The sequence below is a fragment of the Pelobates fuscus genome, chromosome 9 (genome assembly GCF_036172605.1).
Source record: "Pelobates fuscus isolate aPelFus1 chromosome 9, aPelFus1.pri, whole genome shotgun sequence".
NCBI lineage: Eukaryota > Metazoa > Chordata > Amphibia > Anura > Pelobatidae > Pelobates > Pelobates fuscus.
The window spans coordinates 31402319-31427215 of record NC_086325.1 but is presented as its reverse complement, the minus strand read 5'-3'; the positions used below and the strand labels follow the sequence as shown (position 1 = coordinate 31427215).

The 24897-nt window shown below is 41.2% G+C and overlaps 1 protein-coding gene across 4 annotated transcripts in view; it reads left to right on the top strand.

Moving 5' to 3' along the window:
- HDX (highly divergent homeobox) overlaps positions 1 to 24897 on the top strand; it is an 80286-nt gene that overhangs the window by 25856 nt on the left and 29533 nt on the right. For 3 of the 4 annotated variants that reach the window (XM_063431852.1, XM_063431851.1, XM_063431853.1), the window contains 3 exons: positions 3011 to 3064; positions 16320 to 16466; positions 24384 to 24585. In XM_063431852.1, coding sequence (XP_063287922.1) covers positions 3011 to 3064; positions 16320 to 16466; positions 24384 to 24585 — 403 coding nt within the window. The remainder of the gene's footprint in view (positions 1 to 3010; positions 3065 to 16319; positions 16467 to 24383; positions 24586 to 24897) is intronic. The other variant, XM_063431854.1, reaches the window with a different exon arrangement.

Genomic DNA, 24897 nt, shown 5'->3' with positions numbered 1-24897 from the left:
CCAAAATCGGTTATAGATAAAATCACTCTTATAGACAGCGTTTTTCTGCTCATGCAGACTTGAGTCCCAATACATCCGTATGGGAAGCTTCGGATTGGCTAAGATCATCAATCATGATGATCTCAGGCAGGGAGGCGGATTTGCAGCACAGAGACCAGCGACCTGCAGGATGTAAGGTAAGTTAAACTTTTTTTTACCCTTGCAGGGCAGATAGGTAGGTAGGGTAGGGTAGGTACATAGGTAGGGAAACACTATAGCATTAGGAATACATGTTTGTATTCCCAACTTGACAGTGTTTCTTTAAAGAGACACTCTAGGCCAGTGATGGCGAACCTATGCCTGTTTTGGGCAGGCGCCTACTCTGCTTCCGTGTCGGGAGGCAGGGGGAGGGATCTGTGAAGCAGCTCCCCTGTCCTCCCGCACGATGCTGTGTGGAGCGTTGCCAAGCGTTACCATGGCAACGCTCCACACAGCATTGCGCGGGAGGACAGGGGAGCTGCTTCACAGATCCCTCCCCCTGCAGTGCTTACCACCACCGGACCACCAGGGATGGCTGTGCCCCCCCCCACTTCATTAAAGGTAAGAAGGAGGGAGGCAGGGGGGGATACTGACACACAGCACCCCTACCCCTCCAGAAGTACCCCTACCCCCCCAGCAGTACCCCTACCCCCCACAGCACCACCCCTACCCCCCACAGCAGTACCGCTACCCCCCACAGCAGTACTCCTACCCCCCACAGCAGTACCCCTACCCCCCAGCAACCCTACACCCCCACAGCACCCTTACCCCCCCAGCAGTACCCCTACCCCCCCACAGCACCCCTACCCCCCCAGCAGTACCCCTACCCCCCCACAGCACCCCTACCCCCCAGCAGTACCCCTACCCCCAGCAGTACCCCTACCCCCCACAGCACCCAGAACCCCCCCAGCAGTACCCCTACCCCCCAGCAGTACCCCTACCCCCCCACAGCATCCCTACCCCCCACACACAGTACCGCTACTCCCCCAGTTGTACCTCTACCCACCCAGCAGTACCCCTACCCCCCTCACAGCAGTACCCCTACCCCCCAGCAGTACCCTTACCCCACCCCAGCACCCCTACCCCCCCACAGCACCCCTACCCCCCCAGCAGTACCCCTACCCCCCAGCAGTACCCCTACCCCCCAGCAGTACCCCTTCCCCCCACAGCACCCCTAACCCCCCAGCAGTACCCCTACCCCACACAGCACCCCTACCCCCACACACAGTACCTCTACCCACCCAGCAGTACCCCTACCCCCCTCACAGCAGTACCCCTACCCCCCAGCAGTACCCTTACCCCACCCCAGCACCCCTACCCCCCACAGCACCCCTACCCCCCAGCAGTACCCCTACCCCCCTAGCAGTACCCCTACCCCCCCAGCAGTACCCCTTCCCCCCACAGCACCCCTACCCCCCAGCAGCACCCCTACCCCCCCACACACAGTACCTATACCCCCCAGCAGTACCCCTACCCCCCAGCAGTACCCCTACCCCCCACAGCACCACCCCTACCCCCCACAGCAGTACCCCTACCCCCCACAGCAGTACCCCTACCCCCCACAGCACCCCTACCCACCACAGCACCACCCCTACCCCCTACAGCAGTACCCCTACCCCAGCACCCTTACCCCCACCCAGCACCCCTAACCCCCACACAGCACAGCACCCCTCTCACACACACATTACCCTTCATACACACACACACAGCACCCCCACCCACACACACAGCACCCCCCCACACACACAGCACCCCCCCCCCACACACACAGCACCCCCCACACAGCACCTCACACCTCAATGCAGTATGTGTGTGTATTCAGCAGTCTGTGTGTGTGTGCGCGTGTATTCAGTAGTCTATGTGTGTGCGTGTATTCAGCAGTCTGTGTGTGTATTCAGCAGTCTGTGTGTGTGTATTCAGCGGACTGTGTGTGTGTATTCAGCGGACTGTGTGTGTGTACTCAGCGGACTGTGTGTGTGTTCTCAGCAGTCTGTCTGTATGTGTATTCAGCAGACTGTGTGTGTATTCATCAGTCTCTGTATTCAGCAGACTTGTGTGTGTGTGTGTGTTTATTCAGCAGACTGTGTGTATGTATTCAGCAGTCTATGTGTGAATGTATTGCATTTGTTGGAGATACTAATAAATATAAGCTTAATTTTATCTATTTATATCATTATTTAAAATTTGTATCATTGAACTCTGTGTTCTTTTAAAACAAAAGTTATTAGTTCGGACAACAGTACGAGTTGTTTTTTTCTAAACTTAAACCTCAGTATTTGGGTTTAATTGCCGTGTTGGCACTTTAAGGAAAAGAAAGTTGGCATGTATTGCGGTTTGGGCACTCGGGCTCAAAAAGGTTCGCCATCACTGCTCTAGGCACTATGAACACTTCATTTCATCAAAGTAGTTATGGTGCCTGAAATGCTCTGGCACAATATCTCTGTTCAGTGTTTAACTGTTTTTGTGTAAATTAACACTGAGCGAGGGTCCCTGTCACACAGCCTAGCACCCACCAGAGGTATGGCTAAGTCGTAGATTGCATTCTACCTTACCCATACCATTCCATACCAGCTGCGGGTGTCTGTGATAGGCTGAGAGCATCACATCTACATACTCAAGAGCTGCCATACTAGGCTAAAACCTTATGCTAACATAAAAAAAATGACTATAGAGTTCTAAAAAATGTGGCCAGAAAAAAAGGTGTTACTTTTACAAAATGATATATTTTTTTTGATTAAGGCAAGAAAAACCAGGACAAATTAAAAAATAAAAATAAAACAACTAAGCCAAACTTTGATAAAGGATCGCTGAAAACATGACAAGTCTGCTTTGATTTATTTTTCTGAATGAATTCTATGTAGGAAGGATTAATTTTCTCAACAAAGAATGTCATTGTACGGGCTGTTTTTATTTGCTATTTATATTATTTGATTTAATTGCTCAAACGCCGCCTGTTGAGTTTTGTTACTGATTGTTGTGTTTTTTTACGCAGATATCAGGAAACCTCAGTGTGCCTTGGATTACTGAGTGCTCTAGAAAAAGAACAGTAAGTGGTTGTAATTAAGTAGCATTTGTGCATCTAATGAAAATTGCATCTTCATTGTGCTTAGAAAAAAATGGCATCGCTCTGCTCTTATAGTAAAGAGGAAAATACATTAATCTCGATGAGTTTTCTGGGATTTACGTAATAGGTGTGCACTGGTTCTAATTTATTTTAATGCAACCCTTTATAGTATAATTACTCTTGCATTCCCCAACAGAATTCCAAGAGAAATATAGCTTTAATAGAGATGCATATTAACATATAATTTTTATTTTTTACATATTTCTGCATTTTTTGTCCCTTATTTTAGATTTATGTAGACATAATTTAGATCAGAGTTTTTCATGTTGTATCTGCGCTCACCATATTTAACGCCATATTTAAAGGGGCAGTCTAAGCAATAAAGCCACCACAACCACTTCTACCATTTTGAAACCATTTGACAAGCCAACTTGGTAATACAGAATTTATATTTTTAATTTTTTTATTAATATGAGTTTCATATTCTTGGCTGAAGGTGCTGGGTTAACCAGCCTTTTATATTGAAATACAAATTTATCAATGTGAATATGGGCTGTGGAGAAGAGCTGGAGAGAGCCACAGTTTTTGTCAAAACAGTCAATCCATTCCACTGCGCTGTAGTAGTGGCTGTGTTGTTTAGACTGTCACTTTAAGTCATATGTTTTAAAGGAAACTTAAAAATCTGTCCTGATGACAGATCCAAGGAGACGCTTAAAGGATCACTCAAAACACCTAAAGCACATTAGCTTGCTGAAGTGATTTAGGTGTGAAGTGTGTTCTTTTTTTTTTTTTTTAAGTGCAGGTTTTAATAAAAATTGCCATTTTTAGAAATTAACTTTGTTATACCCTGTGGCTGTCAATCAGATAACCAATCCTGTTACTTCCTGGTTTGTTTAGCTTTGTAAAGCTAAACTGAAGAGGCAGCTAGCTATTGGCCAGATCACCTGCCTTGCAAAGATTTTCACTGAGCTGGGGAAAAGGAAAAGGTCTTGCAAAGGATGCAGACAAAAGATCTGCAGCTTTTACAGGCTGTTTTTATACATACGGTACCCCTAATGAAAAAAATGCATAATTAAATACATGAATGTTATTAGGGATAGGCCTACTAAATAGTGGTATTTTTGTTTTGTTTTTATGTATTTGTGAAGTAAAGAGTCCCTTTAAGGAGCATTCAACCTAATTTAGGGTTACTCAATGAAGTGTGAACTGCGTATTGAATTAAAATTACGCCAAAATAATTTAATTGGAAAGGAAAATCTCCTTTTTTTTTGCTATGTTTTTAGTTCAGCTATTTTGGTCTTTTTTCAATTTATGTTTTATTGAATTTTATCAGGTTGAAGAAGTCATGACATGGTTACATGGTAATGAATGATGCAATCAATTCGCAAGTCGCAGCTTGCCATAAAGTACAATGAGTAATTCGTAGGCATAACAAAGATTAACACATATTGTGGACTCGTAGTTGCATTCTAACTTGTATGGCTTTACAATGTCATGTTATGAACCACAGAATGGAACTAAAAACAGTAAAAACATGAACCATGAAAACATGAACCGTATGACATATTGACCTGGAAGGTAGAAAATGTGTATACGAATGTATATATAGTATATGAAGCAGCTGTATTAGGGCTCAGTGTCTGTATCTACTTACTATCCTGTTGTGAAATCGAGACCCAAGTTGCCCAAGTTGATTGGAATTTGGTGGTCTGAGAGGGCGAGCTGAGCGACATCTTCTCATAGATGTAATATTGTTGTAGCTTATCTTTTAATTGTGTTAGTGGTGGGCAGAGTGGCTTCTTCCAGTTGGTTGCTATTAGGTTTCTAGCGGCTAGTGAAACCATAGCTATTAGTTGATGATGGAGCGGATTTATGTTAGCCAGTAACAGGCACGATCGGACTGAAGGTGTGAAAGATTTAAGCCCTAAGTTTGTTAACAGGTAATGGGCGTCTTCCCACAGCGGTCGGATACCACTACATGACCACCAAATGTGGAGTAAAGTACCCTCTTCCACTCCGCACCTCCAGCACTTGGGGGAGACCTCTGGGTATATTTTGTGTAATTTATGTGGCGTTAGGTACCATAGGTATAATAGTTTTTTGTGAGACTCTATGTGTGAGTAACATTTTGTCCGTTTGGATAGCCCATTTAGAGCTTTAAGCCCGTTTTCGTCCGAGATATCAGTGCCTATGTCTTTTTCCCACTGGGACTTGCACACTAATGGCTTGTCTTGTAGTGTTTCTAGCCATGCTCTGTAGCAGAGTGAGAGGGCTTTGGGTTTTGTTGGGGTCGCCCAGCATCTAAGCATGATCAAAGAGGGTGATAGCAATGTGTGGCCTGTGTGAGTTATGGGTGGGGGGAGGGTGTGTGCCGTCAGTATACTCCTCACCTGTAAGTATTTGAAGGTATCTTGGATTGAGATATCCCATTGCTTTTGCAATTCAGGGAAGGATCTCACCCTGCTTCCCTCTAAGAGGTGCCCGATTTGGATTATGCCTGCCCGTGACCAGTCACTGAGGGATATTGTCCGGTTTATGGATTTAAGTACCATCAGTGGAGCTTTGGGATGTAGTTTGCGTCTGTAGCCTAACTGTGCCATAAAGGTGTCCCACACCGTCAGGGTCAGTTTGGTGGATGGGAGGAGGGTCTTGTTTGTATGTCATAGGTGTTTCGGTGTCCAAAGGTAGTCCGTCATAGACTGATTTGGGAACTGGGCTCTTTCCATGTCTACCTATTGTGTGTGGCCCTGGGGTGAGTGTGCTGCTATTCCAGCCGCAAGGGCTGAAGCTTTGAAGTAAAGAGGTAGGTTCGGGAGACCAACACCTCCTGCGGTAGGGTTTTTTTGTAAGAGCGCGAGCGGGATCCTCGCTCGTTTGCCGCCCCACACAAATGTACAGAAGATGGAATGCAGGGACTTAATAATCGAAGTAGGGACCAGTGGAGGTAGCATACAGAAGACATAGAGGAGCTTCGGGAGGGTCATCATTTTAAATGTGTTAACTTGCCCAGCCATGACAAGTTGGTTGATTTCCATCTCAGCAGCCCCGCTTTGCACATCTGAATTAGTGGGGTATAATTATGCTTCACTATGCCTGGTGTCGTGGGTGTGATTTTTACTCCCAGGTATGTGATATGAGATTCTCTCCAATCAAATTTGTATGAGTCTCGTAATTCCCCAATTATTTTCTTTGGCAACCCAATAGGTAGAGCCTGCGTTTTGACCTGGTTCAATTTGTAGTGGGACAGGTCCCCAAAACTCCGCAACAGAGCCAGTATGTTAGGTAGTGCCTGGTGTGGGTCTGAGAGTGCTATAAAAATAAAAATGTCATCCGCGAAGAGGGCAAGGCGATAGTCCCTCCCATGCATGTGAATGCCCTTTATGTGTGCATGATCTCTTATTTTCTGTGCTAATGGCTCGAGGGAAAGAATATAGAGCAGTGGGGAGAGTGGGCAGCCCGTTAGTGATGGGGAACGTGTTGGAAAGGAAACCGCTGCATGATACTTTGGCCGCTGGTGTCGTATACAAAGCCATGATCCTCTCTATGAGGGATTGTGGAAAACCAAACTTGGAGAGTACCTTTTGCATATATACCCAGTTCAGCCTATCAAAGGCCTTTTCTGCATCTAACGCTAAGAAAAGGCCTGTGCCTGCCCCTCTCTCTAATCCCGCCAGGATATTCAATACTTTTCAGGAGTTATCTGACCCCTGTCTCTCTTTTACAAAGCCCGTTTGGTCATTATGTATGAGTTTGGGCAAGAAGAGTGCTAGTCTGTTGCTAAGCAGCTTTGCATACATTTTTGCGTCACAGTTGAGCAGGGAGATGGACCTGAAGTGTTTGCACTCCGTAGGGGGTTTCCCTAGTTTAGGGAGTGTAGAGATGTGGGCTAGTAACAGTTCTTGTGGCAGGGTTCCCCTCTCCATGCTATGGTTGAAGAGATTAAGTAGATGTGGAGACAGGATAGAGTGGAATGTACGGTAGTATGAGTTTGGGAGACCATCTGGACCTGGGGCCTTGTGAGCTGGGAGGGAGCCGATCAGGGTGGAGATTTCATCTAAACTGAAGGGTGTTAGGAGGTAATCAGCATCTTCTTTACTGAGAGTGGGGAGGTTTAGGTCAGAGAGAAAAGTGTCTATTTCAGCAGTGGTGGGGATCAACACCTGTGGATCATTCTTCAGATTGTATAACTTGCTATAATAGTTAGCAAACTCATTTGCTATGTGTTGTGGGTCAAGTACTTTTTTCCCTTTATCACCTACGAGGTAGGCGATATTTGGGGCTCTAGCTTTTTTCGAGGCTGGGAGGCCAGTTTGGCCCCTGCTCTATTTCCGAAGGCAAAGAAACTGTGTTTCATCTGCCTAAACAGTAGCGTTGTTTGAGCTAGTTCAAGATCTCTGAGTTGTGCTTGTAATCGTAGGATTGTGGCATGGTGGGAGGGAGTTGGGGATAGTTTGTTGGAATGTGTTATGTCTGTAAGTTCTCGGAGGATATCTGTGTATTTTTTGAGGCGTATCTTTTTAGCATAGCTAGCGTGTTTAATAAAGCTGCCCCGAATCACTGCTTTATGCACCAGCCAGATCTGGTCGGGCGTGGAATCGGGTGATTTGTTGTCTGAGAAGTAATTTTTGAGATCTTGGGTAATCTGTGCTACCGTCGGGTCGGTGAGTAAATGGTCATTCAACCTCCAGCTGCCTCTACCACTGGTCGTGAATTGTTCTTTTAGGGATAGGGTGATGGGTGCATGATCTGACCATGAGATAAGCCCTATGAGTGAGCTATCCACCCTAGGAAATAGTGTTGAAGGAATTAAAGACCTGTTGATTCTGGAGTAGCAGTTATGCGCTGCCGTATGGCATGTGAAATCCCTTTCGCTAGGGTGTTGCAACCTCAATGGGTCTACATAGTTATGCGCTGTGAGGGTATGTCTGATACGGGAGACTTGTTTGCCTCTTGTCCTCATGGTTCGAGCTAGCAAAGGTTTATGGTGAGAGGAGTCTAAATGGTTATCTTACAGAAAATTCGTATCCCCCACTATTATTACATCCCCAGACTTATACTTCGTGCTTATTGCAAGTACATTTTCCACAAAATCACTGTGTTGTTCGTTAGGGCCGTAAACATTAATAAATGTATATGGACAATTATTGACATAACATTGTAGCACAATATACCACCCTTTTTTGTCCCCAATTTTCCGGACCAATGAGAAAGCCACATCCTTGCTAATTAAGATGGACACCCCCCGTTTTTTCTTTGCGTAGCAGGCATGGAAGTCTATGGGGAATGCTGCTGAGCTGAATTTTGGGTGCTGACCCCATTTAAAATGTGATTCTTGAAAAAACGCCACATGGGCAGCGTGCGATTTGGCCTCCTTTAGTGCCATGCGCCACTTGTTCGGGGAGTTAAGTCCTTTAGCATTAAGGGAAAAGAGATTAAGTACCATGGATATGGGGTGGTATACCTGCTTGGTGATGGGCAGTAATGAGATGTCCCCTTTGTCTAGTGGAGGAGACTGGGCCACTACTAAGTCGCCTCTCAATGCCAACATTGGGCCGGCGGGTGGTCCTGGAGAGTTTCCCTTTCCCGTTACCTCTCTGGTGCAACTGGGATCTCTCAGGGTCAAGTCTGGGCCTAGGAACACACTCAACCTGCACACAGGCCTGTATAATTCGTACTATCTGCCTTACATGGTCATCATACGTTAAACCAAAATGAATGAAAAAAAACATGCAAACTATGTACAAAAAAACGTTGGTCGAAGTAGCTCGACAAAGGGGTGGAAAACGGTAGATTATGTGGCCCATCTTTTGGCCACTCTAGGGGTGAGTGTCCCACAACGTGCGCAGTGGGTCTAGGAGTAGATTACGTAACCTTTCGCGCATTTGCCTCCGTGATCGGTGTCTAATGCTTAAATAACCAGAGTGTAGTTTTACGATAAGGAAAGAGAACAACAACATAAAACGGTGTCTGAAACAAACCACCTAACCCCCAGTAACATGTTATATGTGCTTTGTGTGCGTGCACATTACCCATCAGATGAGGTTCAGGGAGTCTTTTGTGGGCGAATATGGACCACCTTGGACCAGTCTCTGTTAAGCTTGACTGGAGATGCCCTTTGGTGGGGCTTGGAAGTTGATGCTTTGGCTAGGTGAATGTCCCATTTCTGTAATAGTGTAGCGCCTTCTTCCGGAGAGAGAATGGTGGAGTCTGTTCCGTTTCTTTTAACCAGGAGTTTGGTCGGAAATCCCCATTTGTATGGATTTTTTTCTTCCCGTAGTGCCGCCGTGATTGGGGCAAAGGCTTTCCTTTTAAGCATGGTGGTGGCTGATAGGTCTATGAACAGCTTGATTTGTTCAAATTTCCCAGGAGGAGGTGGGTTGTTCGGTGAGGCCTGCATGATCCTATCCTTGGCGGGAAAGTAGTGCATTTTAGTAATGACATCTCTAGGTGTTTGCGGTCCCAGGTGCTTTGGTCTTGGTAGTCTGTGCGTGCGTTCTAATAACAGGTCGTTGTTCGAGAGTTCTGGCACATAGGCTTTGAAGATTTCTTGGACATACGACTGCAGCTCCATGGGTGCCACTGGTTCGGGTATTCCCCTCAGCCTTATATTATTGCATCTATCTCTGTCCTCATGGTCGGCCACTTTGTCTTCTAATAACTTAATTTTATGTTCGAGTGCAGTGTAGGCTTAACTAGATTGTTATGGGCATCTACTATTTCATCTGCTCGCTCCTCTAGTTTAGTTGTCTTTTCTCCCACCTGTTGTATGTCTGACCGTATCTCAGCTGCTACCTGCAGCAAGTCAGTGTGGAAAGTAGCTTTAAGGTCAGTTAGTAAGGCTTTGAGTGTAGCGTTAGTGACTGGATGAGTGGGGTCTGACATGCTGTGGACGCTGTCACTTACATCTGAGAAGGAGGCTGGAGAGCTCGGGCCTTCGGCGCCATTTTGACCTTCTCTATCCTGTGAGTGAGCTGGTGTTGCCTGCAGTTGAAGCGTTCACTGCTTCATTTTCTTGCAGGTTTTTGCTGCCATGCGTGTCTTCGGGTGATACCCGGTGTACTGCTGATAATTATGCCGGTTTTGAGCCAGTTAGTCGCTGTGTGTCACGCTGGGAACACCGTGGATCGGAGGAGCTCCTTCCTCACGCGTCCGTTCTCGTCCGCCTCTAGGACACGCCCCTTTTTAGGTTTTTTTTAATATTTTTTTTTCTTCATTCTTGATATATTCTCTCTCTCTCTCATTATCTGTTTGTCATGTGAAAATATTTACATTTATGAACATTAACCCGTGTTTATTCAGATGCACACTCGTCTTTCAGTAGCCGTCACATTTGTGGCCGTTGGCATAAATGTAAGTGCTAAGTAAACACGAATAAAATTATGTTAGCAGTATGGCGATCACAGCGTATGAATGAAACTTTATTTTAATCTAGTGCTCTTTTCTATGCTTTACCTTTATACAAATTTGGTGGAAAAGCTGATTTTGCACGCTAATGAAACATTCCATTTTGTGAGCCCCTTTATAAGATCAAATTTTCTCCGTGATCGGTTTTGCAGTGTAAATGACTCAATGGTTTGAAGTGAGGGATATTGTAAGAAATGCTGTAGAGGAAGCAATTCTCGGTGGGGAATTTGGAGCACATGGGTACAGCGGTTTGTTTGATCAAAGACCCCATGAGGATAGAGAGACACTTCTAACATTAGCAGGCTTAGCCATCGCTCACAGTAGAACTTTAAATAATAAGTGAGACAACTTGGACGCTCTATGGGGTTTATTCACTAAACAGTGTATTGCCTTTAATTTAAAAATCAAAGAGCAAAGTTTGTAAAACAGCGGAATTTTTAAATGTTTTAAATTCATTACAATTCCCAGTTATAATAAAGTCCTATGTAACGATGGCACCGCTAGGTCTGTGATACATAAAGTAAATCTGTCTTACAACTATGGCGTTCAGGATTTTTACTAAACTGTGAATTCACCAGGGAATTACAAATTATAGTGCAAAATAACTGAATCTGAAAAAAAAACATCTCCATTTCCAACCTCTGGCATTTCAGCCAAATATTTGCTATATACTGGAAATTTCGTACTATTCTTCGTTTAGTGTATAACAACGATGGTGTCATCATTAAAGGTACACTCCGGTCACCATAATTAAGTTGTTACAGTGCCAGGAGGCCTCTGGGGGCACTATTACTTTAAGGGGTTAAGCTATTCTCAAATGGTTTAACCACAAAGGTTGCTCCAGCGCCAATCGCTAGCTTCCCTACGCGGCATCCGGCTTTTGAATCTGATTGGCTGTTGATTGGCTAGAATGATTAGCTGACACTCCAAGTCAATCATTAGCTCCCCTTTCATAAAAAAAAAAAAGTTTTTATGAATGGGGAGCTACTGATTGGTCTAGAGCCTCATCTCTCGAACAGTTTAACCCCTTAAGGTATGAGTGTCTCTGGCGGTCTCTTGACACAATAACAACTTAATTTAGATGAAGTTGTTATGGTGACTGGAGTGTTCATTTAAGGTAATTGTGTTTCCGCTTTAACATGATACACAGAGGCTTTGTCATTTACCAGCTGCCATATTCACAGTAGGCGTTCACAAACCGTCATGTAGTGGTGGCTACCGTATCCTATTTGCAAATACAAACAGTCCTTCCACATGTGACTTGGTTGATATAAACCAATTAAAGAGAATACCACAGTACGAATCGTGTTCTGTTCCATCCAAACTACCGTAATTACATTTTTTAAAAATAAAAAAAAGTTCAGTGAGATTTTTTTTTTTACAATGGCTAAAAGCATGTGGTGTCAGCAGCCAATCAGAACTTAATATTTAAGCAGATGCACTATTTAAAGGGACATGCTAAACACTGTACCCACTTCAGCTCAATGTAGTGATCATGTTGCAATAATCTTTGGGCCCTACCACCCCTGGTTCTTGTCCTGTCCACCAGTATAACAACACCTACTTGGCCACATAGTTACTGCGAAATTTGCACAGTCACATTTTCAATGTCAATTTCGCCCGACCTGCCCTGTTTGGCTGATAGTCACTCAGGTTGGATGAAGTTGATGTCATCAATGTTGAGTTTATGCTATAATTGTTATTATTTAGTTATTTATATAGCGCCAGCAAATTCCGTAGCGCTGTACAATGGGTGGACTAACAGACACGTAATTGTAACCAGACAAATAAACGCACAGGAACAGAGGGATGTTAAAAGAAATATAACTTGTATTTATGGATATTACTGGGATCTTCTATCTTGCATTTTCTGAAGATCCCATATCAGGGGTTGATTAAAATGTAAATTGTTACCAGAAACAACAAAAAGACAATCCCTTATAAGGCGAGTACAAAACCTAACTCAGAGTCGCATACAATCTTAGCACAAATATAGCTGAGACCTACATAATCGTTAGCACCTATTTTGCGACTTCCAAAGCCTTATGTAAGACTATTATGTTAATGCTAATGTTATCTGGATTCAACGCTCAAAAGATATCGCAATGTTCTGTGTCCGACAACTGTCTCATATGTGAATGTGAACTATATTATTGTGTTTGCTAACCTTGCTAAAAATGGCAAAAATAAAGAATTAAAAAAAAAAATGTTGGGAATTCATAGCAAATTCAAAGCAAGTGTAAAATGTTACACCAAAACATGCAATCTTTAAAGCTGACTTTTTTTTCCACTTTTGCTATTTTATTATTACCGGGGAGGGTCGACTCAAATCAATACCTACTTGTTTAATTTTTGTAAGTGACAAAAGCACAATGGATTCTCACAAATCAGCAGCCCATGTATAATTTATTTCATGCAGTAGCAGGAGCGGGCAGTAGAGAGATTGCTATGAAAATTGAAACACCAACTCACCATTGTCAATCTGCTAGAACGCTGTCTATCTTTTTAAAGATTCCGGCCTGATACCTTATTTTGCCTAATACTCTGGACAATGTAACGAATGCTGAGCTTTTGAGCTGGGTGTGAGCTGGGTCTCTGTGCCTGGGAAGCAGTTGAATTAATGACTTCTTTTCAGAACCCACTTATCCATGTAAATAGCTGTGAGATTGTAAAGGCAAATAGAAAATAGTTTGACAGCAGGGAAAGCATTGATTACCCAGATTAGCATTAGTTTCAAGAATAAAGTACTACCCTTTATTATAGAGAAGTTCATTTCTTTACGGAACAGGACTGATTCATGCTGGTTCTATAGATTATCCCGGAACAATGCGTTACTGATCACTCATTTAGTTGCTTGTTGTACACACTGCAATTTCTGTCTTTCCTGAACTTATATTGCAAGAGAAGCATTTTCGTATTGGCTTATTTCTCCCTTGGCTACCCCTCCCCAAAACGCTTTCAAAAAGCAGTTTAGGAGATGAGTCTACATTAAGCTCACGCATAGTAATACTAAACAGAGTTTGCACACTGAACAAGAACAGAAAATGCTCAGTGTATTGCCAAGACAGGTGATTTAAAACACATAGCCACTCCTTGCCGCTGTTGGTACCACTTTAGATCTCATTGTTATTATTGCTGTTAGTGAAATCAGCGTAGGACTTGATACACTTTACTATATTTGATGCAGATTTGGGGGAGGACAATCTGTTCTTCTTGAACTGACTCCACATTCTAGATTTGCTCACAGCAAGCGATTGTTTGGAAGTCTTCATATAGCAATATACACCTTCCATTTTTGGGATACAGTTTCAATTTCTGCATTTTTGGGGATTTTATTACTTGATTGGACTTTAATCAATTCAAATCCCTTTAGATTTTTTTTTTTTTTTAATATTAAAGAGACACTATAGTCACTAAAACTACTACAGCTTAATGTATTTGTTCTGGTGCCCTCCAGAAATTTTAATGTAAACACTGCCTTTTCAGAGTAACACCTCTAGTGGCAGTCACTCAGACATCTGCTAAAGGTGCTTCCTGGGTCAATGCTGCGCAATGTACCGCACTGATGTTCAGTGTCTCCACGCATTGGCACAGCACATTGATTGGCGCAATAGCCTCCCAATGCTTTCCTACGGGAAAGAATTGTATTGGCGGACATCATCAATCTGATGGACCCATGAGGCGCTGGAAGAAAGGTGAGTAAAAACACCTTTCTCTTAGCTGACAATGAAAATGTTAAATGTGTTTTCATCACTATAGTGACAGGAATACTTGTTTGTATTCCTGCCACTATAGTGTTCCTTTAATAAAAGATACTATTGCATTTTTGAACTGTGCATTTTCTATAGTTTTGTTTTTAGAGCATTATCTGTTTTGATATTGTGTATATATTGTATTATATTTAGGACAAAAGGGTTACTTATTCTAGATACTTACACCCATCTCCATGGATTTTAACCTCATCAGGTGTCTGCATGCCTCCCATCTGTCCCACATTCAGATGGACAGTCCCGATTTTCGGGTCCTGTTCCACCTTAGTTTCCTGGTGTCTTGCTTTTGGGGACACCAGGGAACTGTCCCCAACATTCATAGCACAAGTGTATTAAAAGTCACGCTTGCTCTATAATTATGGCAGTAGGACCCTGCAGTGACGGCTGAAACTGTGCATTCACGCCAGGCTGACCTGTCATTAACTCAGACCTTTGTGATGAGCCCACCACTTTGTGGGTGGGGCTAGTGACCTCCCAGGTGTCCCTATTTAGGAGGGTCAGTCCCTATTTGGTCCCAAATACCTCTGTCACTATGTTCTATTCTAATAACCCTCTTTTCTAGAAGCTCTGAATTTTTGGAGTGTATAACAGAGTTCCACAGCAATAATACTTAGAAACATAGAATGTGACAGCAGATAAGAACCTTTCGGCCCATCTAGTCTCCACAATTTTCTAAGTACTTTCCTTAGTCCCTGGCCTTATCTTATAGTTAGGATAGCCTTATGTCTATCCCACGCATGCTTAAACTCACTCACTGTGTTAACCTCTACCACTTCAGCTGGAAGGCTATTCCATGCATCCACTACCTTCTCAGTAAAGTAATACTTCCTGATATTATTTTTAAACCTTTGCCCCTCTAATTGAAAACTATGTCCTCTTGATGTGGTAGTTTTTCTTCTTTTAAATATAGTTTCCTCCTTTACTGTGTTGATTCCCTTTGCCATCGAGTGTTGAACGGTACGTAAATCTCGCCTTTCAAATCCTGACAGGTGTGGGGAGGGGACCTAAATTGTTTGTAGGTTAAAACATGTTTGTTGTATTCCTAACACTATAGTGTTTCTTTAATTTAGAAGCTAAGTACTCTTTCTAAACTGAACTACAAATCCCATGATCCTCTAGCATCCACATAATTTTATTAGGACTTGGGGATTTCTAATCCCTTTTCATACAGTTTTTAAAGATTGTTTATGTAGAAACTTCTTTAAATTAATGTCTGAGTGTGGGAGAGGGCTGGAACAGGGTATGGCACATGGAACACTAATCAGGATGAAGGGATTTAGAGTCAGGTAGGTGTAGAATCCTTACCTTGGCCTAGAAATTAATATTACTCCTCTATATTCAAGCATCAACCTGCTAAATCAAAGTCCAGATTGTCCCCATTTGTGTAGACTCAAAGTTGCCAGACCACTGTTATAATCTCAATATTTTGGTTTTTTTTGTTCGGGCATTCTAAAATCTTGACTGTTTGTCTTGCCTCTTTGTCAGAGCCCTGTAAGAGATGAATAGTACCATAATTCCTTTGTAAAATTGTGTCTGCTCATAATGGTGGCGCAAAAAGGAAGATGTCATTGTCACATTGTCATCAGCAGAAAAAACGTGTAATTCTGGACTATCGTATTTTGAACTTAAATGGATACTTTTGCCCTCCCCCTACCCCCTCCTCCCCCCCCCCCAAAAAAAGAAAGAAAATTATCTGTTTATATGAAATACCCCAATTAAGATATACTAAGCCAAAAACTCAGTAAATAAAAGAACTAGTTGTCTGACTGACAGTCAGGAAGGGTGTAACAAGATTAATTTATCAAAGGGCCAACTTCTATTGAAATCTGCACTTTTCTTTTAATGCATAAATGACACACTCTTCTCACATAAAGCACTTCAGCAAACCTTAGGGGTCTGGAGTGTCCCTTTAAGGCATCCATGTTACTCTCATGAACTTGCTGAGCAGCAGGTGAAATGTACTTCACAAATAAATGCAGTGCCAAGCTGGCCCGTTGATGCCACCGTTTAAATGTTCTTTGTTGTGTTGCATGTGATAACCATGTCGTACCTTTTTCCTTTAGCTCCAGGACCGCACCCAGTTCAGCGACCGTGACCTGGCGATATTGAAAAAGTACTGGGACAACGGAATGACTAGCCTTGGTTCAGTTTGCCGAGAAAAAATTGAGGCAGTGGCTCTAGAATTAATAGTTGACTGTGAAATAGTACGGGTAAGATGATGCATTGAGCAATCCTTTCATGTGCAGAAAACCCAAACATCATTTGGATAATTTATTAGCAGAGATGCATTCTTTTTCAAAAATTTTTACAGATCATTGCACGTAGTAGATGTGGTTAATGAAGCCCGAAATCAAACGTGCATTGCCGATCTGTAGAAAATGCACTTGTGTACTCGATTGAATGCTTTCAAAACACATTGCATTTTTAGTGACTTTACCCATGTGTAGGGTGGCCAGTGTTCCAAGTCCTGCTGTGAAATGACTCGGGCCGCTTTTATCATTTAGGTACAAATGCTGATTCCTAGAAAGTAGCATTTAGAGATTTGTAGATTTGAAATTAAATCAACTACAATTTCTAGAGATTAATATATCTGGAGTTCGTGTTCATGCGTGGCAGAAACTGGCTAAACAGGTTTCTTCTGCAACATTCTAGAGCTCTGGCAGTCACGGTCGTGGAAGGAATTAATTCACTGGCAAGATTCTAGTCCACTGTTGACATGATTGATGGGCTTGACATGTCCACCTTGGCCAGCTGTCCACCAATTTCCTGTCTTACCTAGAGTAAAATCATACCAAATTACCTCCAGAGAGCAATTCTGACCGCTAAATTTAGCAGTTCTACTAATTATTTTAAGCTAATCCATTTATGTTTAGTGTTTAATATATTAAACCTTAATATCCTTTTGGTCGTGTGCCTTTTCTAGTATTATAATGTAATTATCTGTTGAATATGATAATCTGGTAAACATGGAAATCAAAAATATTTTAACCCACATATATGAACTCAACTAACAGCAATTTGCAACCCCTGGCATTCAATAAAAGTGAATGTATGAATAGGGAAATATGAGAAGTATGTAAAATATACAATAAAGGGCGAGCAGTAGAGTAAGATGAGTTTATTTTAAATTAAAGCGTGGATTCCAGAGGTGAATGCATCAAGTTGTTGAGGTCTTCTATTGAAATCTATTAATGGTAAAATGAAATCCAAGAATGCTTGAGAAATGCAATAAGCGGGTACGAGGATGTGGTGCTATGAGAGGATGTTTACTGTGTTAGAGATGTATTCCAGTGAAGATATCCGGGTATTGTCCATTAGCTATATTGCAGTGAGGATATCCTCTGTTAGAGATATATTGCAGTGAGGGTATCCTCTGTTAGAGATATATTGCAGTGAGGATATCCTCTGTTAGAGATATATTGCAGTGAGGATATCCTCTGTTAGAGATATATTGCAGTGAGGATATCCTCTGTTAGAGATATATTGCAGTGAGGATATCCTCTGTTAGAGATGGATTGCAGTGAGGGTATTCTCTGTTAGAGATATATTACAGTGAGGGTATCCTCTGTTAGAGATATATTGCAGTGAGGATATTCTCTGTTAGAGATATATTGCAGTGAGGGTATCCTCTGTTAGAGATATATTGCAGTGAGGGTATCCTCTGTTAGAGATATATTGCAGTGAGGGTATCCTCTGTTAGAGATATATTGCAGTGAGGGTATCTTTTCTTAGAGATATATTGCAGTGAGGGTATCCTCTGTTAGAGATATATTGCAGTGAGGATATCCTCTTTTGGAGATATATTGCAGTGAGGATATCCTCTTTTGGATATATATTGCAGTGAGGGTATTCTCTTTTAGAGATATATTGCAGTGAGGGTATCCTCTGTTAGAGATATATTGCACTGAGGATATCCTCTGTTAGAGATATATTGCAGTGAGGGTATCCTCTTATAGAGATATATTGCAGTGAGGATATCCTCTGTTAGTGATATATTGCAGTGAGGATATCCTCTGTTAGAGATATATTGCAGTGAGGATATCCTCTGTTAGTGATATAGTGCAGTGAGGATATCCTCTGTTAGTGATATATTGCAGTGAGGGTATCCTCTGTTAGAGATATATTGCAGTGAGGGTATCCTCTGTTAGAGATATATTGCAGTGAGGGTATCCTCTGTTAGAGATATATTGCAGTGAGGGTATCTTTTCTTAGAGATATATTGCAGTGAGGGTATCCTCTGTTAGAGATATATTGCAGTGAGGATATCCTCTTTTGGAGATATATTGCAGTGAGGGTATTCTCTGTTAGAGATATATTGCAGTGAGGATATCCTCTTTTGGATATATATTGCAGTGAGGGTATTCTCTTTTAGAGATATATTGCAGTGAGGGTATCCTCTGTTAGAGATATATTGCACTGAGGATATCCTCTGTTAGAGATATATTGCAGTGAGGGTATCCTCTTTTAGAGATATATTGCAGTGAGGATATCCTCTGTTAGTGATATATTGCAGTGAGGATATCCTCTGGTAGAGATATATTGCAGTGAGGATATCCTCTGTTAGTGATATAGTGCAGTGAGGATATCCTCTGTTAGTGATATATTGCAGTGAGGGTATCCTCTGTTAGAGATATATTGCAGTGAGGGTATCCTCTGTTAGAGATATATTGCAGTGAGGGTATCCTCTGTTAGAGATATATTGCAATAATGGCATCCTCTGTTAGAGATATATTGCAGTGAGGGTATCCTCTGTTAGAGATATATTGCAGTGAGGATATCCTCTGTTAGTGATATATTGCAGTGAGGGTATCCTCTGTTAGAGATATATTGCAGTGAGGATATCCTCTGTTAGAGATATATTGCAGTGAGGACATCCTCTGTTAGAGATATATTGCAGTGAGGGTATCCTCTGTTAGAGATATATTGCAGTGAGGGTATCCTCTGTTAGAGATATATTGCAGTGAGGGTATCCTCTCTTAGAGATATATTGCAGTGAGGATATCCTCTGTTAGAGATATATTGCAATAATGGCATCCTCTGTTAGAGATATATTGCAGTGAGGGTATCCTCTGTTAGAGATATATTGCAGTGAGGATATCCTCTGTTAGAGATATATTGCAGTGAGGGTATCCTCTGTTAGTGATATATTGCAGTGAGGATATCCTCTGTTAGAGATATATTGCAATAATGGCATCCTCTGTTAGAGATATATTGCAGTGAGGGTATCCTCTGTTAGATATATATTGCAGTGAGGATATCCTCTTTTGGATATATATTGCAGTGAGGGTATTCTCTTTTAGAGATATATTGCAGTGAGGGTATCCTCTGTTAGAGATATATTGCACTGAGGATATCCTCTTTTAGAGATATATTGCAGTGAGGGTATCCTCTTTTAGAGATATATTGCAGTGAGGATATCCTCTGTTAGTGATATATTGCAGTGAGGATATCCTCTGTTAGAGATATATTGCAGTGAGGATATCCTCTGTTAGTGATATAGTGCAGTGAGGATATCCTCTGTTAGTGATATATTGCAGTGAGGGTATCCTCTGTTAGAGATATATTGCAGTGAGGGTATCCTCTGTTAGAGATATATTGCAGTGAGGGTATCCTCTGTTAGAGATATATTGCAATAATGGCATCCTCTGTTAGAGATATATTGCAGTGAGGGTATCCTCTGTTAGAGATATATTGCAGTGAGGATATCCTCTGTTAGTGATATATTGCAGTGAGGGTATCCTCTGTTAGAGATATATTGCAGTGAGGATATCCTCTGTTAGAGATATATTGCAGTGAGGATATCCTCTGTTAGAGATATATTGCAGTGAGGGTATCCTCTGTTAGAGATATATTGCAGTGAGGGTATCCTCTGTTAGAGATATATTGCAGTGATGGTATCCTCTCTTAGAGATATATTGCAGTGAGGATATCCTCTGTTAGAGATATATTGCAATAATGGCATCCTCTGTTAGAGATATATTGCAGTGAGGGTATCCTCTGTTAGAGATATATTGCAGTGAGGATATCCTCTGTTAGAGATATATTGCAGTGAGGGTATCCTCTGTTAGTGATATATTGCAGTGAGGATATCCTCTGTTAGAGATATATTGCAATAATGGCATCCTCTGTTAGAGATATATTGCAGTGAGGATATCCTCTGTTAGTGATATATTACAGTGAGGATATCCTCTGTTAGTGATATATTACAGTGAGGATATCCTCTGTTAGTGATATATTACAGTGAGGATATCCTCTGTTAGAGATATATTGCAGTGAGGATATCCTCTGTTAGAGATATATTGCAGTGAGGATATCCTCTGTTAGAGATATATTGCAGTGAGGGTATCCTCTGTTAGAGATATATTGCAGTGAGGGTATCCTCTGTTAGAGATATATTGCAGTGATGGTATCCTCTCTTAGAGATATATTGCAGTGAGGATATCCTCTGTTAGAGATATATTGCAATAATGGCATCCTCTGTTAGAGATATATTGCAGTGAGGGTATCCTCTGTTAGAGATATATTGCAGTGAGGATATCCTCTGTTAGAGATATATTGCAGTGAGGGTATCCTCTGTTAGTGATATATTGCAGTGAGGATATCCTCTGTTAGAGATATATTGCAATAATGGCATCCTCTGTTAGAGATATATTGCAGTGAGGATATCCTCTGTTAGTGATATATTACAGTGAGGATATCCTCTGTTAGTGATATATTACAGTGAGGATATCCTCTGTTAGTGATATATTACAGTGAGGATATCCTCTGTTAGTGATATATTGCAGTGAGGATATCCTCTGTTAGTGATATATTACAGTGAGGATATCCTCTGTTAGGTATATATTACAGTGAGGATATCCTCTGTTAGTGATATATTGCAGTGAGGATATCCTCTGTTAGTGATATATTGCAGTGAGGATATCCTCTGTTAGTGATATATTGCAATGAGGATATCCTCTGTTAGAGATATATTACAGTGAGGATATCCTCTGTTAGTGATATATTACAGTGAGGATATCCTCTGTTAGTGATATATTACAGTGAGGATATCCTCTGTTAGTGATATATTGCAGTGAGGATATCCTCTGTTAGTGATATATTACAGTGAGGATATCCTCTGTTAGTGATATATTGCAGTGTGGATATCCTCTGGTGATATATTGCAGTGAGTATATCCTCTGTTAGTGATATATTACAGTGAGGATATCCTCTGTTAGTGATATATTACAGTGAGGATATCCTCTGTTAGAGATATATTGCAGTGAGGATAACCTCTGTTAGAGATATATTGCACTGAGGATATCCTCTGTTAGAGATATATTGCAGTGAGGATAACCTCTGTTAGAGATATATTGCAGTGAGGATATCCTCTGTTAGAGATATATTGCAGTGAGGATAACCTCTGTTAGTGATATATTGCAGTGAGGATAACCTCTGTTAGAGATATATTGCAGTGAGGATATCCTCTGTTAGAGATATATTGCAGTGAGGATAACCTCTGTTAGAGATATATTGCAGTGAGGATAACCTCTGTTAGAGATAAGTTGTAGTGATGGTATCCTCTGTGTTGCATTGTATGTATTACATTTGAGCACGGTAAAAATGGTCGTTTTCTCTGAACTGATTTGGTTCAGATTTATTTATTTATTTATTTTTGACAAGTTTTGGTTTTGAATAATTGTGATTCAGCCCAAAATTTGGTTGAGTTCAAAAATGTGGTTTTGCCCAGATATAGCTGGGTAAGCCTTACAATGAAGATAAAATAAAGGTGTTCCTTTAAACATTTCTGAAGCTGTAAATTAGTGATTCAAAGTTGGTGTTAAGTGGCAGTAGATACTTGCAGCAGCCACCGCAAAACAAATTCTGTCGCAATATTCGATTTTATTAGTATTTTATATACATTTCTGTTTGGTATTCAGAAATTCGGCCAAACGCCCCGATCAGCCCAAATTCGGCCTATACCAAACCTCCAAGACTAGTATGGATCCTCTTTCACTGTGAGATGATACAGTGCTTGTGTGCTAAGTAGCGTAACCTCAGAAGCAAAGATGGGGTGAAGTGAACGTGGGCCTAGAAAAATGTATGGGGTGCAATTAGAGTTACGTAAGTAGGAGAGATGGGGTACAATCCAGGTAGTCTCTTTTTTTTAGAAATTAATTGCAATTAGTGTAGCCTCATCCACACATATAAGGTGCAATCATTGTATTCTCAATCCCAGATATGTGGCGCAGTGGACGTTATCAAAGATGCAGAAATAGCTTTAAACAAAATCCTTCCCACGATGCAAACAACTCGGTAAGGCTGTGTATAAATGCTGGCAGACTATAAAAGAGATTTGCAAGGCTCTGTTTTTTTTTTTTTTTTGTGGCATGACATGAATTCCAGCCTAGAAGAAGCCCTTTAAAATTGCATGAGATGAGACTAGCACACAGCTCGACGAGTTGCCGAAAATAGATTTTAGCTCCTGTATAATGAATAGCTCTGTTACATACTACTTACTCATTCTGTCGCTGCAGCTAAATATAGTCCCAAACCCTCAGGTGAGGGGCCTTTTATTGATCAGCCCGAGAGCTGCATTTATTTGATCAAGGAAATGATACAAGGAGTTATATTTCGGGAACACGACAAACTATCGCTGTATAAGCACTTTCCTTATTTATTTTTTCTGCAGGATCCTTAGGAGGATATGAAGGCCTTTCTTAAAGGGAAAGAAAGAAATGCATTAATCATGTGTATTAGAAGCTATTTTTCTTTCGTGTGTTTTTCTTTGAGAAGCAGTATATAAACATATTTGGAGAGAGAAAACTCAAAAATAATACTACTAATAATACATGCATTATTGCATCATCATTCCTCTTTCTTATGGGAGGCCCACATTCTTTAAAATATGGAAATACTAATTCTTCTTCTTACTTTTGACCTATTTTGGAACATGCTTCCAGTCCAGGGATCTTCTACTCCAAGCTGATACTACTATATTTGTATGCACTTCTCATAATATGACATTTGTATACTGAATTTCTTTAAAATCTATAGATTCACAAATTGAACACGGACAGAAGAAAACATGGGAACACTGCGAGGCATTCCTCTTTTTCTGTGTATCAAGTACAAAAAGCACTTAAAGGGACACTCCACTATATATATATATAACAAAATATCAAAATAACTTTGATTAATTTCCATTGTTTCCAACACACAGGGGATAATAGATCTTACAAACACCATGTAGTATCTGAGCTGAGTTTCCTTTTTGATGTTGATTCCCAAGCCATCTAGCTGGCTTCCATGTGTATGTATAGACATGTTTTACCTGGAATAAAATAAGGAACATCAGTACGGAACTAAAAGCGTAATAAATTTTAAGAGCATAGTAAATTTTTTTGAACAGTATGTTTAAGCAACAGGTAACAGTGATTCTCTTAATTGAATTATTTTTCTTTGCTGATTATCGTTAGTATAATAGTTGATGAAAGAAAAGGCTCATTCACATCGCTAACACATGCCTGTGAGTTACATGTTGGTTTTAAGCTACACATTTTAACAATAATGCGATATAAAATGTATCAACGATCCATCTGGCAGAAATCACTGTTAGTGTTGCTATAGTAACCGAAGCCTTGCATCCCATTGATCAAAGTAACTGGATAAATTCAAGGACCCTCAGGAAAATCCATCTTATAAGACCTTCAGTGAGTATTTACAGACTATGCAACACTGAAACCTGTGTATCCTTACATCAAACAGCTTCTAACATGTTTTTCTATTTTTTTTCAATTACTCCTGGTCTCTTGTTGCCTATTAACTAAAGCATAATCTCCATGAGTGTGTTTTCTCTGGCAATAACTAAATTGGAAGTTAAGACCTTGAAATGGTCCTCTGCCCCCCTTACTCCCCAGTGTAGTCTTTCTTTATTGAAATGATTTGTTGTTCATCACCCATTCTCATACTTAGAACTGAAGTACTGTTCCATTAGGTGGGCAAAGAAATTAGAGGATCTGAAAAGAAGAAAGGAAGGTCCACATGTCATTGATGTGAATCTGTTTTTTCTTAAAACTATTTAAATCATTTAAATAAAATTTTCTTTCCTCACATACCCTAAATATTTTGTTCATTATTTTCAACAGACGTGGATAGGAAACCGAAGAAGGAAATACCGATTGATGGGGATTGAGGTCCCACCTCCAAGAGGTGGCCCTGCTTCTTTCTCCGATCAGCATGATTCGGGATCAGTATTAACTCCAGGAGATGATCCAGTTGCAGAAGTCATTGAAGATAATGATCGGAATGATGACATTTCCATTTGCCTCTCAGAGGAAAGCTCCCAAGGTATGGGAAGATTGTCCATCCTACAAAGGACTAAATATTTAAAGCAACTCTGTCAGAACCCCAAAAAAGAAAAATCAGTATTTCATAAAGATAACATCTAGTGATTACCAAATTCACCCATTCACCCCAATAATCAGTGCATGTGAGTATGGTTCACATAAACCACCCAACAGAGGAATCTGTGGATAAACGTGGATCCACAATTTTGGTAAGTTGATATAGTATAGATCTATAGTCATCATAGGGGCATCGGCTGCTCATTTTATTAAATTGTTACTGGGTTAAACATTAAAGGGAGAATTCAAAGTGAAT